At 36.2% G+C, this 18,597-nt stretch overlaps 1 protein-coding gene across 4 annotated transcripts in view; it reads left to right on the top strand.

The window, feature by feature from the left end:
• asic1b (acid-sensing (proton-gated) ion channel 1b) overlaps positions 1-18,597 on the top strand; it is a 161,711-nt gene that overhangs the window by 130,624 nt on the left and 12,490 nt on the right. For all 4 annotated transcript variants that reach the window (XM_037975103.1, XM_017408690.3, XM_017408688.3 and 1 more), the window contains 2 exons: positions 5,232-5,382; positions 11,938-12,065. In XM_037975103.1, coding sequence (XP_037831031.1) covers positions 5,232-5,382; positions 11,938-12,065 — 279 coding nt within the window. The remainder of the gene's footprint in view (positions 1-5,231; positions 5,383-11,937; positions 12,066-18,597) is intronic.

Genomic DNA, 18,597 nt, shown 5'->3' with positions numbered 1-18,597 from the left:
ATTGATTCCATTTTAACACCTCTAGATTTGATACGTAAACACTTTGTTTTAACACTGGATTTTAACTACTAATAATATACATCCCAGAGTTACATAAACAGAATGTGACTCTATAAGTGTAAAATTAACTCTGCTTTTGCACAAAGTCTGCTAAGACCAAAACATTTAACACTTTTGAATTTGCTGTGTAAGCGAGTTTCAAAAGTGGTTATCATTTGATGGTTGAGTCCTTTATCGAGAGAAGCTGAAATGTTTTGATAGTCTAGATTATACCAGATGCCACGGTGCAAATTCAGTTCACATTTGGACTGTGAACTGAATGTAGTATATGTTTTTGAACCGCCTCAAAAAAGAAAATCTCATTAAATCTCTTACAGACGTGTCCTGTGACCAGTTTGCAGTGATGACATGATTTGTGATGCGATGAAGCAATTCACATCCACATTAAACATCATACATTCTTTAAAACTATAAGTTTGTTTAATTCACCAGCCTTAGCCAAAGCACCAGTGTACTTGCAAGAATTCACAACTTTTTTCCTTTGAAAATGTAAGCTACCTTTAGGAAATATACTAGTAACAAACTAACCTGTTATGAGTGATAAGAGCACACAGACATAGTGTAGGATTGAATTATATTAATCCTGCCATGCAATTTTTGATAACCATAAGGATTGCCTTCATTCTGATAATTTCATTGTTTTCATTGTAATAATAATAGCTGGCAAATGGTTAAAGCTCCTTTCATCTCTTTGTCCTCAATTTCCACAGCTTAAAATAAGACAGAAACTTGGCATTTTGAGTTGACAGATGAACGAACATTACACAAGCAATGTTTGGTTAGACTATTATTTATCCTCCAACGTGTCAAACAGGAAGATTACTGACGTCAATTGAAAGCATCCGATTTTTTTTGGTGTCTTTTAAGCTATTTTGAGCAATCACTATGGTAATATTGTTGGCAGTAAATGAGATAATAATTGCTTAATGAGGTGATGTTTTTGCAAAGTTTTGTTCCACTTGTTGATGAAATGTCGTTTTAACAGAAAAAGTTTGAACATGTTTGATGTTTTGTGTAATATTTAAAGCATTTGAAAATATATAGGCCACAAAAACCCCAAGGGTATGAGGTTGTTGTATAAATCGATGTAAAATCGTCACTTCACTTATTGCTGTAGCACACATGCATAAGTCAAGTCTTTCTGAACTGCAACTGCTGGCCTATCAACGACCGCCTTGTAATTGCTCATCTCTGTTGTCGTCTTTCATCATCTTCATCCCTTTCTTGTATTCCTGTCCCACTTCCAACCAGTCAAGACCGGGGATGTCCTTTCTGAGGCCCGTTTTGTTGGGTTTTTCTTGTTAAAATTGAGGGTTATTTTGTTCTTTCTCATTTCCATCGACTTAATATATTACCTGCATGATTCCAGTTCTTTCTATCTGCACATTTTAATCACAACTGCTTTCTGCAGAGGTCTTTTAAAAGTGTAGATAAAAAAAATCACATTCTGGTCCATTTTGAGTTCTTTCTGGAGCTTTCCTACAGCATGGTCCTTGTGAGTGGATTGATTTTGATCTGTTGCAATGGAGCCTGTTGTTATTGAATCATTTCACAATCTGAAGCACTTATAGGAAGTCTTTACCGTATTGAATTGCTTGACAGTTATTCTTTTCTTTCTTTTTTTCTGTCTAACTTTTTCATTAATATTATTTACGGATGAGGACGATCATTAGTAAATTAAACCATGGATGAACTGTTTTTAAGAAATTTCCAATGATTCTTGCTCCCTTTTTTGTGATGGTCGTGTGAATGTGTGGGTCGAGATGACAGTGTTGTGACAGGTTTTGTGGTTTACAACAATTGTTTTTTGTGTCAACAATCACAAAATATTAAATGTTCAGAATGCGAATATCAGCAAACTCCCTTAATCTGAGTAGAAGTCTTTTTTTTCTTTTCATTCAACTTTTTTTCTTGTAACTATCTTAGTTTATCTTATATTTGAGCTCAGCGCTGATCTTAAAATCAACTGAAAGGAGGGAAAGTGATTCCCTGGCAATTTTTAGGGAACAGCTTGTTCATCTTTGTCACATTGTCATGTGAAGAATAGCCAAGGGCCATTTCAACAGTCTCAGCCTGTCTGTCTGTGAATTATTTATTGAAAAGAAAGGCAGTGACATTTTTTACACTATGCAAGAACAAGAGAGGGCAATTTCTCACACAAAGTTTTTTTTTTTTTCTCATTCGTAGGCCTAATATAAATATTTCTTTCCTCTAATAAAAAGGTTATGATGTACAGCAGTTTTTATTTCAAATGCAGTAGAAAGTTCTCAGAGTTAGAACAATGTTAGGAGCAAAACCTTTCAATTCTTTCTAATTACAGTGCAAAGACGTTTAGGAGTGACCTCATAACCATGATTCATTGCAGTTTATTTAATTCACATGTTCTCTATGTATTTAACAAGCTTTTCTTTGTTATTTCGGTAAGTTGCAAACATCTAATGCTAATATGTTTGGAAAAAGTCAGAGGGCACGCTCACCGCCGACAAGCTTAAATAAGACAGACAGGCTGTTTGGTAGTTTAAAGGAAGAGCAAACCTCAGCTGAACAACACAATAGAGATCCTGACTCCCCAAGGTCACCACCGGCACCCACTGTTGCTGCTCTTCACTTGATGCAGCCAGCACAATTTCCTGGTTACCACAGCAACTCCAACTGCGGGCCGCCTGTAGTCAATCACCACATTACAAACACATGCACGCAGATGGCAAGCAGGGGCCCTGTGCACATGCAGACAAATACAGTCCCCCTCTTCTGTGAAAATATAATCATTCATACTTTTGTTCAAACATGTTCACAGGCACGCACAATAAGAAACAGACGCACACGCCATCGCACAGTCGCAGCAGCCTTATCGCTGTTTTCTTGATGTGTATCTGCCAAATGTTTCTCCTGCAGTATGATCAGCAAAGCCTCTTCTTTAGTTCAAAATTGTCTCCAGACAAGAAAATGTAAGCTTTTGTGAGTTTTAATAACAAAATCCTGGAAAGATGTCGGCCTAACAAATAGGTAGGATTTGGGGAAGGGTGTTCAGCATATAAAGGTTCTAAACTGCAAGCAAATGTCTTTGTTCTCTGCAGATCTCATCTTTTCGTTAGAGTTGGATATATTTAGGACAAATAGAGGTGGTTCTTTGATAATATAAGTTCTTTTTCTTTTCTTTATATTCCAACAAGAGAAGACAAAGAAGTGATCTGATTATGAGCGAGCGAGCTCCAAACACAGAAGATGGATTTCAGGGGAATTTTATTGGTATTTGTATTCTGCACATAAGCCAGTGTTGCAGGCTCTGTTTTTCACTCAGTTTTACCACTTATACATTTAAAAGGTCACATCACATTTTGTGTTAGGCTATCAGAAACCTTTTTTATTATATTCCACCACTTTGTGTCTTAAAAGCTCCCAAATAACAACACACCGGGGGGTAATCTACGTCATTTGTGCCCTAATCAATTTCACACACTTGACTGAACAGGATTCACATTACTGTAACTTTTTTTTCCTGAGACATAACTTTAATTTTTGTTCCTCTATGTGCATCTGGTGTTTGTGGCATTTGAGTCATGAAGTGTTGCCTGACTCATAAGTCAACCATGTAATAAACGCCTTCTTGTTCTTGACTAAGGTCCTCCCTCTAACATTTCTCCAAAAAATAGAGTTGTACAATCATCTTTGTTGTACTAAATTAATTTAAGCTCATTTATCTAAAACTTAATCCTTATTTTCCCTGTATGGTTCGAATGCAGAATTTTAAGAAATGTGGATAATAAAGAATGATTTATTGCTTTCAATAATTTCCTGCTTTTGTTGTATCCTCTCACCAAACACCCCTGCTTCCTGTTATTGTCTCAACATGAATGTCACAATGTTGAAGGTTAATACTTAGTTAATTGGAAACTAGCATGCTTTAAAACAAGGCTCCCGATCAAATGACTCAAAAATAATTTCTTTTGGATCTCATCTTTGTTTTATTTGATTTTCTGATGTTTATTTAGATTCCTGGCAGCCATGTCCTTTCCCACACAAGCCATGGCTGGTGCTACAGTGGCCAACCAGCAGTTTTTACTGTTGGCACATGTCTGAATCATCCAACTTGACTGCATCACGTTCATCAGACTTCATGTTACACAAATGTATCAGCCTGTCAGTGTGTTCATTGTGACTATGCATGTTTCATTTTAAACTTTGTATCAGTCAGTACAAATGTCAATATCATAATGCGTCCTTTCTTTCTTTGACAACTCATTGTTATATTTTAGGAGAAGTGCCAAACACTCAATGATTTTGTTTTATATGAAAAAAAAAAGATTTACTGATAGAGTTTCTGAAATGTCCTCATTAGGAGGCAACAGAATTGCCATGTGTTGCACATCTCTGTTCACAGTTTGATGTTAGGTCACCTGGCCTTCTAGTCATGAAGAGACTGGCGGCCTTACTGATGAGCCGTGTTCAAATAGACACTGAGAATCTTAGGTTCGACAGATTCTGCTGCTTGGAATTGTTTCAACCCTGGGATTTCTGCTGGACGATTCTTTTGTAATAAATCAACAAGCCTGGTTTTACTTGTCTCCCTTATCTTATAACCATGACAATTTTAGCTTATAGTAAATATAGAATAACACAATACTATATTTATTTCTGCATGCAGCAAAGAAACTATGTAGTCATGACTTTTGGGGAGCCAGAAAAGTTGGATGTTTTTTCCCTCTTAAGAAAAGCTAATTTCTAAATGTTATGTTACCATAATAATTGAAATGATTTATTGTTGCATATGTGAAAGTAAAAAAATGAATATTTTGTCTAACATGAAAAAAATAGCTCAACTGATTTTTATATGATTTTGTTTGATGTCAGCCTTTAATGCTGTCTTGTGTGAAATTGTCCTACTTTGGAAGGGAAAACATGTTTACATTGCATAAATCAGTCCAGGCAGTATCTGAGGGCAGTGAGGGTTCAGTTTGTCAACAGGATTTCAGCACCAGCACCTCAGGGCTCTGTGATTGGCAGCAGAACCTGAGAAGATTGCTGCAGCTCCTTCTAAAACAAGCCCATTTTTAAGATTTAAACTCCCTCAGCTGTAAACTCACATTTTGTTCCAGGGTCAGAAATGGGAGTTGCACTGAACAGTTGAGACTATAGCTTATCGCTGAGATCCCTTTCTCTGTTTGTTTCAGATATTCACTCGCTATGGGAAATGCTACACTTTTAATTCAGGCCAAGATGGACAGCCCCTGCGGGTGACGACGAAGGGAGGGATGGGCAACGGCCTGGAGCTGATGTTAGACATCCAGCAGGATGAATACTTGCCTGTATGGGGAGAAACTGGTGAGTTCATCTAAAGAATAATTAACATAAAAAGCCTTCGGTTTTAAAGATCTCAACTGAAAGCAAGATTTGTATTTCTGTTTACCCTTTAGAGAGGGTTTGAGTTGAAAAGAGTTGTTTTGATTTTGACAAATAAGCCATATTAGAGAGAAAAAGCTGTCCCGGGGATTCCCCTCTAATCTATGAGACAGAGACTTGATCAGACTAGACTGCACCCACTGGGACCTCCTTTGAAATAATTGTCAAGCCTTAAATCCATTTATCACAGCGAATGAGTGCATGCTTTGGACCAAACATGTCTAAAATTAGTTTCATCTGTAAAGGTTCTTTGCCCTCTCCAAAAAAAAAATTAAAATCAGAAAACTTAGCCATTTACTGTTGAAGCCAACCCTGTTTGTATGTTAGCAAAAAATCTTACAAATCACTGGACAAATTTTTGTAAAATTCTCACAAATTAATCACTGGCTGTGCATCTACAGCTCAATACCATTTAAAGTCGATCCAATTCAAGATGGCTCCCACAGCTAATCCACTTAACCAACATAAAAATGGCTATAATTCAACCATTTTTACAGCTATTAAGCTAAAATTTGCTGTGGTAGTACCTGAGAGTCATCCTCATTTACAAGGTTTAACTGAAACAGCTATAACTCTGTCTTTTCTCAGCGTAGGGTGATCTCAGTTTATAATTCATGAAAGGTGACAGGCAATATGAATTCCTTCCTCAAGATGTTATTGACTAGCATGACTCAAAATAATTTAACTCTGGTTTGATACAACTGCATTACTTGTCAAGATGGGCTTCAAAGCTGCATGAATCAAAAAATTGTAGGAATAAGAATCATTGGCAGCTACAAGCTCCTCCATTCAGGGTCAAACCCCTCATCTGCAGAGTTTCCCCGTCCTGCTTCAGGCAGATCCTGATTCTTAGATTTTTTTAACGCAGCTGTGTATGCTGCTGTGTTCATATCAATATTTTATAGGGCACTGAGAAATTAATGTCACAAAAAGTCTGCACTCACGGCCATTATTAAACTAAAGGCACAATGCAGGGAACCATCATCTGTACTACAATATTTAAATACAAGCTACAGCTACTCCACGCCTCTATGATTTAATTACTTCATTATTAAACACTCCTTATATAAGGTCATTAAATCACTGAGGACTTTTACAAGAGGAGTGGTAAAAGTTAAGGTTCCAGCAAATACAATGCATACATTGATCCAATGTTTTACACATACAAAATGATTCAATATTAATTTATGTTTTTATGACAGTATTTTTAGCAATGAACTAGACTTCATAAAAATATGCTGTTTTAGGTTATTTTCAGTGTTTGGCTATGTTGTTCTGTGTGTAAATATTATAGATTGGCATTTGATTGTTCCTGTAAAGACAGTATTTATTACCTGTTTGTCAAGTCTGGCTTGTTGCCCTGAACTATAGCTGTGCCGGTTTAATCGCCTCGGGTTTCTCCTTTTAACAGCAAGAAAACTCGCAGTGTTGAACTTCACACAGTGATGAATCATAAACCTCATTTCCTTTATCATGTTGTGCATCCACATTTATAAACATAAACACCCCCAGAATGCTAAATGCGGTCATTCACTGTAACGACTGGAGTGGAAGCTCCCAACGAGGCTCTGCTGCACGACTCGGAGAGAGAATCAAGGTCAGCAAACAGGCTTGCCTTACGAAGGTTCAGTACGCAGGGAGCCTTTCAGTGCATCAGGCAAACAATATCCGACAAGGAGAAGACCAGGATGCTCATCACTGAGTGCAAATGTGAACTGGCACTGTAAAAAAAAAAGGGAACACACGCAAAAGGATTTGAAACATACTGCAAACATTTCTGCTAATGACTGCAGGGAAACACTGTAGAATTAACCTTCACTTTTAAAAAAAGTGAAGCTGTAAAAGTGGCTTTTCTCTATTCACTTGAAAAATATGCAATGCATTTCTTACAAATACAGAGAACAAAGATTATCTGCACACAAACTGGAGCTTTTACTAATGCTTTTATTTTACAGGAAACACATTTTTTTGTGTTTTGTTTGTGGTCACCTGGAGACACAGTTGAAATTTTCATTACTTTTTGTGTGACCTCTTCAGTACTTAGGATTATAGTGAATAATACACAAGAAATCAGACATTTCAGAATAACATGGACCCATTTGTTCATAGGTATGCACTCTGTCTAATGCTTTAGGACTAACAAAATGAATAATTTAAGTTTAATAAGCTGTTTAAAACAGTCTTCAGACTAACATCAAAGACAGCCCAGTCTTAAAAAATAAAAATAAAACAACAGCAATAATGACAGAAAAACCTCAATCAAACATGAAATGGGTTTAATCACATGGCTAAAACAATTTTTTATAACTGATGCCAATCTGTGAGCATGTATTTATCTCCAGTGTTATTTCTCACTGTAGCCATGCATTTATTAATGTCGGAAATTATTATTTTTATATGTACTGATACATTATTGCAATTGAAAGCAAAGCTGAAAAGTGATGCAGGTGTAATCAACTAATACAATCTATGCAAGAAACAAGGCAAGAAACCAAACTAAATTTAAAAAGAATGAAGACATGAAAACCTTCAAATGGACTGAAACATCAAAAGAAAAATTATTGGAATTAGAAAACTTTAATCCTTGGGTTGAAGCTGGAGGGTCAGAGATTGGCTTGATTTGAGCATCTGAGTAAGTAGACCTGACTGTACTTATACTTTAAGATGTATTAACTAAAGATAAGACAGTGACAACAACATGTTTAATCTGGTTAACCTGCTTTATAATAAGTTTGCACTGGACAGTGGGTTTGAATTCCTAAAATAACTATTAATAATAGTTAGTACTACCTAGATGTAATTATTCAGTAACTCGTCTTTTTAATCTAACTTGTTAGTAGTTCTAGTTCAATAAATTAGTCATTTTACCCACATTTTTGGGTAGAAAACCTAACCCAGTATACTGAGTCAAACTAATATTTTAAACCTCCTGAGGTAAAACTACCCAGGCTTGGATTGGTCCAAATTTGACCAAAAGCTGGGTTATAAATTAGGTTGTTTTTAACCCAGTGAGTTTTTAGTGTGTTTGTTACGTTTTACTGTTTTTTTCAGATGGTTAATTATATTCTGCTCTGATCTGAAATGGTTTAAAATGAGACAAGGTTCAGTCCAGTAGCAAATAGACTGCATAATCTCGGCAAGGCTAAGGATGTAGTAAACTATGTTGACAGAGGTGTTTCCTTTCTACAAATATAGAGATGAACTTGTGTCAGTGGTGTCACGATGAACTATGTAGGAACTTAAAAGCTGCCAAGAAATGTTTCAAGCTACAGAAGTGGATCTCTCAGCAGGATCAGCAGCTTGTTTAAAAAATATCCTCCTCAAGGGAATAAAAAAGTCTTAGAATAACCCTCCAGAGCCGTGACCTAAATCTCACAGAGCACCTTTGGGATTTTATGGAGAAAATGTCAGCTTTGAACATTTTGCTGTCTATAATGTGGAATAATTTTCTTCACTGCCACTCCTAAGGTTGCCAAGCATTTCTCAATGTTAAATAAATGCAGAGAAAATAGATATATAAAGATCTCTTTAATCCTCGTTATGGCCTTCAAGTTTACTTTTCATAATTTTACATTTATCCAGCTTATTCCACTGGATAAAATTCTATTTTTTTATTCTGTGAAATTCAGATACTTTTTAAATGCATCTGAATATTCTTTAGAGTTTAGATGGTTTGTTTAAACCATCTTTGGCATCACAAGAAGTTAAAACTTGAAAATTTGTTACAAAAGAGACTAGAACAGTTTTTATTTTAGATAAATATTGAACGATGATTTAAGGAGTACACCTTCATCCTTAATTTGAGTATATTAATATCCAGTAATAACAATGGTAAAGAAAATCATGGCTTGGTTATTTTTTAATTTAGAACTTTTTTCACAAACTGCCCTTCAATATTTCTTTATCAGTTCAGAAAGTAAAATAGTTAGGCTGGAATCTCAAAAAAGCTCTGATTTAAAGTAAAAGAAACCAAATCTGGGTGGTAAAACCTTAACAAAATCGCCTCACAGTTATCAGCAATACAAGATTGAGAAGATCAGAACACACCTAGCCTGGACATCCACAGAAAACAAGAGTGGCAGATCCACTATGAAGAGAAGACGTTACACGGTCTGGTCTTGATTTCGGCTGTGAACCCACAACATGAGGTGAAAAAAAAAAAGAATCTCTTGATGCCAGTGAAACAGACCAGTCTTATGCTGTGAAAACTGCACAAATCTACCAGATAGCAGCAAAATAAGAGTAGCAAAAATAAAAACACATTGAGCTCAACCTAATGAAAAACCCTACAAAATATAAAGGAGGTTGATCCCTGAATTCTTCTGATGGTAAAGAAAACCCTCTTCACAATTCCGGCCACACGAAAAACAGTCCGCAGAAAGTTTGTGTATTATTATTCAGATCTATCAAGAAAGAAAATACGCAGAGTTCACCATAAGGTGCAAACCAATCGTCAAGTCTTAAGAATAGAAAAAAAATCTAATCTGTTCTTGAACAGCATTTTTTTAGAGAGAAAAACTGAGATCAGCCTTCACAAGAGTTACAGAAAAAATGTGGTGAATGTTTGAAACAGTTTAAGACATGAAGCATAAGTAACGCGTGCAGCTCGTATCGCTTGTAATTCAGGTTAACCTCATGGGTACGCATGGCTTCTAATGCACTGCTTTACTCAGATATGACAACGGACAGATGGAGCCTGATGAATTCTGACATGTACAGGAATCTGTCGACTCAGATTCTGCCAGTACAGCAAAGCACCGTACAATACATCCAGACTATATAAAGCCTCAGACATATTGGTGCAAGCAAATCAGAGATTTTTTTAAGGTAAAGTTGACTTAATCAGGGTCAAATTAAATGCTAAAAGGCTAGTAAAAAAACTAAAGACAGCATCAGTAAAGTCCTGATAAAGAACCACAGAAAAAAAAGCGCCAGTTCTTTGAGTCTGCAAGCTTTAGATTCCCAACAAAATACAAAAATAAAGTATTTTATTTGAAGCTTTAGTTACTTGTACAATTCACCAAACACCTCAAAGATTCTAGTTCTAAATATTCAAGCTAAATGAGCCTTGCTTAAATTTGAATGAAAAGTATTTCAAATTAAAATAAAAGGGTCTGCAGTTTACTTTACAGATATTTTGTTTTGAATCTCTTACTTCATTTTGTTTTGGTAAATATAAAATAGTTTTAAAAATGTGCTGTTAAATTTAAACAACTAGAGATTAAACTTCAATTAGTTTATTTTTGCAGCGGACAAAAGGAATTAAAACATGCTATCTATCCTAAGAGAGTAAAATCAGCATGAAAATATTTATTTGTTTTGTTGGTTGGGACATTTTATTAGACTTGTAACCCTCAAGGTTGTAATTTTATTAACTGTCTCTGGTTTTATCGACTTCCCAGATGAGAAATTCTCTGTGCAAACCTGGGATTCTTTTGTGAGAAAGTGAAATAATTTATTGTTATAAGGACAATGGATGGCCATGACTTAAAGATGGCCTGTACTTTTATAAATGAGAAGTGGGGGACGCTTCCTATTATATGTGCATCTTTAAGCCTCAGGCATTTGTTTTGGCAGCAGCACAAAATGGCTTGATATTCAGTCTCACCAAAGCAATATGTTAGAGTTAAAATCTGTCACATTTTGTTGAGGCTTTCTTGCTGAATTCCAGCCACATCTCCAAGCTCCCTAATTGAAAATAGTGAAAAAGCCTTGCACTTAGATGATGATACCAAGTGACAACCGAGGAGAAAAAAGGCGGCGGGAAACAGACATCCTACTTTATCACCAAGCCAGCTCTCACAGGAGCTAAATCTCTTGAATCCAACCTGCCATCACTGCAATAAGCATTTTTAGGTCACTGCACTTGTGATAGAAAAATGTTTGCTCAAGTATAAGTTTGAGTTTGCATGTGATTGAGGGGTTCCACCCAACTCAGAATTAAACAGGCCCATCTGCTTGATTTAAAATCTATACATCACAGAGCGGTGGGGAAGAAATCTCTCAGCTGTATTGATTTTCTTTTATCCTCATCATCATTTATTTATTAATTTATACTTTCACTACGACTTCCCCTCACAGTAAAAAAGGCTCCTGTGGGGTAAATATTGTCATCAACTAATCTAGATCGAAAGTCCATCTAATTTATCCTTTCACTCCTCATTCAAGATATTATAAACTCCCAAAAGACCACAGCGGGTTTGTCATTCATGAAAAGTCATGATGTATAATGTCATTTGGATTTTGATGAATAAGCAATCAGAGCCCAAAACTGGTTTTCTCTAGCTGAAATATGATTCTCTGTCCCTTTTGGGTTCCAGTTTGTTTTTCCCTCCCAGGCTCAAACATAGTCTGACTCTTCAAAGCTTTAGCTCCATCTGGTTCGTAGAAACAGCTTTTTGTAAGCTGGCATAGGCCGATGTGTGCATACAAATTATCATCTCAGTTGTAACTGTCTTAACCTTTTACTGTCAACAGATGAGACATCATTTGAAGCAGGGATCAAAGTTCAGATCCACACCCAGGACGAGCCGCCCTTCATAGACCAGCTGGGCTTCGGAGTGGCACCAGGGTTTCAGACCTTCGTCTCCTGTCAGGAACAACGGGTATGTCTAAGAAGAGAGAAAAATCAGGGGGTTCAAAAGTTTCTGGAGTATTCGGGCTATATAGAAAAAGTAGGGAACTGACCATCCACTGGGTGATCAGCCAAGGGGGCAGCTGGGGGGGGATTTAGAATATCAGAAATGCATTTTCCTGGCATTTGGAACAAGGCTAGGAGGGTGTTTGAAGAATCCAAAATCATCTGTTTTTGAGGACAATTTGTGAAATTTTTTGGCTTTTTGGAGTTTTCATAAAATCAGAGGTAGAATTTATTTAGCCAAACAAGGAACTACCTCCTAAGCCAGTAAACCTGAAATAAGAACTAAATAAAAACATTCACTGGAGATTTGAAATATATTGTCTTGGCACTCTTTTTTGCAACCAAACGTTCTTTTCTCGGATATTTTGGCGTCTGTCATGAACAGCATGGAAAACAACCAATCAGAAGCCTCGTCAGATAAAGGAGAACTCTTGTCCAGTTAGTAGTGGTGTTACAACAATGACGCCTGCTTGCTTGCTCAAAGATGGCTGCTCCCCATGGATTGACAAAAAGGATCAAAAACAAACTCGGGGAGGAAGAAAATCACTTGTGATGGCCAAATGAAGCTTGTTTTGAAAACGGGTTCATTACTCAAAGCTTTTCAACACTATCCTGTTTGGTGACATGTTGTGGCTGAAAGTCTAAAAAGCAGCTTGAAACTCCAACCAGAAATGAACTGCTTCATCGTGGTTGTCTAGCTTCTGAAACACTGTGGTTTTTTTATACATGCTGCATCACTAAAAATCACCATTTATTTTTTGCATCATTATGCACATCAGGGATAACACAGGGACTCTTCTTTTACAACATATTTTTGGTCAATCAGTGAAAAGTAACTGGCAAAAATGCAGGTTTTATGTTGCCATTTTTGCCGGCTGCTGGCTACTTTTGAACCCCCTGCAAAATACTGAAGACATGTTAAAGTAACTGCATATTCTGTCTTAGAAAGAACCAAGTAAAGCTGGGATTTCAGTCCAATTATGAAGATTTCAAAAGAGCTTTGTTTGCAACAGAAATTCTCATTTACTCTGCCAAAAGAATGAAAACAAATGACAATGACTCAAGATTACCAATCTTTGAAAACCTTTGGAATTTTGCATTTTATTATCATATTTATGCTTATTTCTTATCTCTGAATAAAGATGAATAATTACTTCGATTGCTGGTCTTGCCTTCAAATCGTCCCTGTGGTTTTGCATTGCATTCTTGCAACATTGTCACAATTACAAAACAGTTTTGTCATTTTGTAATTGTTGGTTATTGCTTATATGTTTAAAACATGAAACCAGTATCACCTACAATGTACTTTAACCTCTGATGGTTCGAGTGTGTTCTAGTAACAGCTAATTTACAGTGTTATTTTTCAAAAATGTAATCTGAAAAAAAAAATCATTATCATATCATTATCACATATAAGTCTGGAAAGCAGTTAAACCAAATCTACTAAAGCAAATGAGACCAGAGTGTTATACCTGGCAAAACTATCAAATCTTCAGTCCTGACTGATACTGTCTCGAAGCCACAGGACTCAAAGCCATTTATCTTTTTCTCTGTAATACAGAAAGCTCTATGCAACTTTTCTCACATATGCTGTAATACTTCTCAAACCTAGTAAACAGCTCATATGTGTAAAATTAAATTTCCCCTGGGAGTATTTATAAGATTACTTATTTTTTGGCTTCAAAGAGGTAGTTTCATGAACTCTGTAATAACTCGTATGCAACCACTTGATAAGATGCTGCATGCCAGCGCACATTGTCAAAATGTATTTTAAGATTATGGGAGGGGAGGTGGGGGATATCTTTAAAGTTCAGATATCCATGCGTACCCCCGATGATTCTGCAAGAGTTGATTAAGCCTTGCCCTGTAAAACACAATCTTGGGTTGAGCCACACTCACTGTTGAATCTTTGTTTTGCCTCTCGGGTACACCTTATTCACTTTTTTAATAAAAAATATTCCAATTGTTGAAATACAAAAATGTAGTTATAACCAAAACCTACGAAACTCCACAGTTCTACATATATTTTTAACAATTCTCTTTGTTAACCATCGACATAAAAAAAGATGGATGTAGCACCCCCTCCCATTGTTTGAAATTGAAGCTGGCAGTATCCAGTTTGTGGGCGTTGCCAGATTGTATTTTTGGATTCAGATTTTGCACAGTTGGGATGTAGGGCCTGCACTCCTTCACACACAGTCATGGTGTTTCTTAAACATCAAATAACTAATTACAATCAAACATATTAGAAATTATATTTTAAACTACTGCAGCACAGTAAGAATAGCATAGTAAATGCATATGTGTACATTATGGGTCTTTTAGTCACATTTGTTTTCAGACTTGAATTTATACTACAGGTAGTTATTCATGTATGTAAATTGTTTTAACATTTAACTATTTTTTAAATCTATGTAACTTTTATGGTCTGTACTTAAAGAAAAAAACAATAACGCAGACATTGTGGTTTTTATCTCATTACAAACTCAGTATTCGCCAGTATGAACATGGTTGTAAAAACTGAAAATGAACACACAGGATTGGTGACACTTTATACGCAAAAGGCAATAATTGCGAAGTAAAATGGCCTCAATCTTTTCCAAAAACATTCATAAAGCCCCTGCTGGTGAGATCCATGCTACAAGTTTTGCAAGAGATGCAGCTCTTCTGTTCCAAATACATATGAATGAATGTTGTTTTGTCGAGATTATCTTTGCCTTCAGTACCATACTTGCCCTTAAAGTGGTTGTCAAACTCAGTAACATCAAATCCCCAGACAACGTTGCACACAAGCCCATTTTGTTCTCACTTTTCATGCACAAATGCTTCTACATTCACCCAGCAAATACCATTATCACTTTTGGGTACAACACCTCTATGATTGGGCTGATTTCATGCAGCTCAGAGACGGCCTATGGAGATTAAGGACAACATCTGTCTGAGTGCTGTTTGGATAACATTTTTTTTCCTTTTTTCTGCCCAAGATGATGAAGATTATCTTCAAAAGATTCATTCCACCCATTCCCATCTTCAAAAGTAAAGTAAAACAATAAAAAAAAGTCAGCAACTGTAAAGCCTTTTTCAACTAGGTGTATGAAATATTTATGACTGTGATAATTTATTAAAGCATTTACGTGTTCAATTTTGAGTTATTGTTCCTCAAACTTCATTCAGGCATGCCTCTTGGGAGGTTTTAATAGCACAACTGTAGGAGAATATTTGCAATCAGCTAAAGGAAAACATGAATCTTTACTTCACCTGAGGACACTGTATTTGCTATTGCTCTTGATTGTTGGATGAGAAGTCATACCATCAAGTAAAAATATATTAGAGTTACAGTTTTTTCTTCACATAAAATGTTGTTTTGCAGCCAAAAACAAAAGACAATCTCCTGACTTACTAACAAACATACAACATTGTGTTTAAACAGTAGTAGATAAGAACAATAAATGTAAAAAAAAAAATCCAGAAGAGAGACAGACACTTGACCTACAGTTTAACTGCTTTAAAACAGTTTTCTCTTGTTTATATGGCCCAAATACTTTAAAAATAGACTGAAACAGGTGCTGCAAGTAGTTGTTATCTGTAAGCCATGTAATTTAAAAATATATACAGCACTGCAGTTATTATTTAAATATAAGATCTGTTGGATTTTGTTTGAACAGCTCATCAGAAGCCAGATTTTGAGGAAAAATTTAAAAAGGGGGAATTTCAGTTACTGAGACACATTCGTCCAATTAATGAAAAGAAGTGCATGTCTGAAACAAGGTTATCTGAATGTAGGCATGAGAAGAAATCTTAAATGGTCATTAAATACCTCTTATTTGGTTTGACAAAGACTCTTCTGTTACAGGAACTTTTTGGAGCTGTAAGTAACCATAGAATCACAGGACAAAATAAAATTAGAGCAATTAGACTTGAAAGTGGCTTCGGACATATTTCTATACAGTCTTTACCCACAGTGCCAAAAGTAACTTTATATTAGGTGGAAGGAAAAGATGTCTAGCAGCATCATCAAAGACCAAACACATCTTGGACAGTGTTTAGTTTTTTTCTCTACTGTGAAATCATACAACTTATTTGTTCTTCAAGGTTTGACCTCGGTTTAGCCCCTCTTACTGATTGCTCTTCACTGAGATCTCTGTACCTCACAAAAACACTTGTATCTACTGTGAAGACTGTGGCATAAACATTCATTCAATCCTCTGCTCTAATACAAGCTATTCTGTTTGTTTTGCTTAGAATGTGTTGCTTCTTTGTGCTACAAAGTGTTTGCACCAATGTGCACAAACTCTCAAGCTCTGTTATTGTCTGTTTTAGAAATAATTCTGCTGAAACAAATGTGTACGCTGACAAAAAAGGAAAAAGACCTTCTAGATTAAATGACTGAACCACCTAGAAGAGGAGCATGTCACATGTACTGCTCAAGGGATTTTTTTTTTTGTTTTGTTTTGTTTCTGTTCAAATACCAGGAAATTGAATAGGACAGTCCACAAGGTCCACACTATTGTTTTTTAAGCATCAGTGGTGTGTTTCTTTAATGCTAAGGACGTTGAAAATACAATTTTGCCTGGAAAACAAATCTGAAGAAAAGTACAGTAGCTTTTTTATCCCCTTTTGATACGAGACAGGTTAAATGAGGCAGTTTGGGTGCCTGAAAAGCCTTTAATTAAGCTGCCAATGCCAGAATGCACTTGAAGGGATTGTTCGCGTTTGCGTGCTCCTCAGAGACCTTAGATCCTAACGGTTACCCACATGGGGCTTTAGCATAAATAAAGAACACAAACTTTGCCCGGTCAGCTTGTCAGTGTTGGTCTTGTTAAGTGAAATGAAGTGTATGTAGGTTATTCCTCTCAGCTGTGAATAATTCTGTGGGTGCGATGGCTAGTTCGCAGCAAAACAAATCGTTAGCACTGGTCCCTAATATGCTACAGATTCATGCATAATGAATGGAGGGGAGAAAAGGGGGACTTTGGCATGATCTCAGTCCATCCACGTCCACATTACTAGTCAGTGCATTTCTGTGGTGGCAGGCTGCAGTAGGATTTTGCATGCTGCCAATGTCGCATCTGCAGGAAAGTATGCTTCTTTGTTTTTCTTTATTTCAGTCTGGCGCCATTACTTCCTCACCCTCATCTACATTCATTACAGTTCTGCTAATACAGTCTTCTCTTTAAGATCATTCTCCATTTCTCCATTTTCTGCCTCCCCTCTCTCTGTCTCTGTTTATTTATTCCTTTGCCTGGCAGGCTCAGTCTTCATTAATCTAATGCAGTTTGCTCACACTCATTCAGCTCTCTGCTTCAGCAGTCCTGTAGTGTAAAGATGTCAGGGACTTTTCTTCCGGCCAAGCCGTCACTCACTGTGATCCCATAAAAAGAAAAAATTGCAATGTTCCTGTTCTTAACATAAAAAAAATCCAAAACAAAACCTACAAATGTTTCCTCCATCAGTACTCCTCCATCCTGTCTTTTTTGCTGTCCATTGAGTCTTGTTAGCGGCCCTTTTTTCTAACATTTATTCGCTGCCTTTCTCAGTTAATGAATGAAATATCGAGGTCAACATCTTCTTGTGATTTGTTTTTCTCCTTGAGGTCATTAAACAGCTAATAGTACACTAAAATGTCTTCAAATCTTGTACGTCAGGCCTAATTCTATTGACACTGGCTGACGTTTAGCTACCTAAAAACAAATGTTGGCACAGTGTTGTTTCAATAGGTTGCAAAGCTTTGGAAAATGTAGAGAACCTAAAATAGCAGAACTTCACACGATGATGAACCTTTTATTGATTATTACACTGCATGCAGCCGTTATGTTTTTATATTCTGTTTGACTTTGGGAAATGTCTTTAATGTGAAATTAAACCAAGGACTCATTATGGTTTCCTGATATGGTTTTACTTGAAGCTATCTTTTTATGTGCTCATGAATGCATGTTTGTGTGTGTGTGTGCATTTTGAACATCTCCTTGGGTTATTAATAACCAAATCCAGTTGGTCGCACCCGTGACTGCCTCTTGCACTTTGGTACAAATTGTAAAATGCAGGTTCCTAAATCACAATGGTGTCCTTTAATTTATTGCTGTGTGAGCACTCGGTGATGCACAGTTTGAGCCAATAAGACGAAAACACAACGGTCTTTTTTGTTATAGCCTTCTACTTTATTCATTGCATCAAATTTTGTCCCCTTTGTAAGTCGAAATAAATGTAAATGAGTACCACTGATGTAATAATTTATGCAAATTTATGCAAAGAAAAGCATTCATTTAGAGTTACAGTATCTCACTACGACATATGTTGTTTAGTCAAAAGAGGGAGTTATGTGTTTTTATGTTTATTTATAACTATTGCCTCAGTTACTTTTTCTATTGCATTATTTTTCCCTTTTCTGGATTTCATTATAGCATAACCCCAATTCCAAAACATTGAATTGTGTAAAATGTAAATAAAAATAAAATGATTTGTAAATCTAATAAATTCATATTTTATTTTACAATAGA

This window comes from Kryptolebias marmoratus, linkage group LG4 (genome assembly GCF_001649575.2).
Source record: "Kryptolebias marmoratus isolate JLee-2015 linkage group LG4, ASM164957v2, whole genome shotgun sequence".
In the NCBI taxonomy this organism is placed as follows: domain Eukaryota; kingdom Metazoa; phylum Chordata; class Actinopteri; order Cyprinodontiformes; family Rivulidae; genus Kryptolebias; species Kryptolebias marmoratus.
The sequence above is the reverse complement of the archived record's forward strand: the minus strand, read 5'-3'. Positions and strand labels throughout refer to the sequence as shown.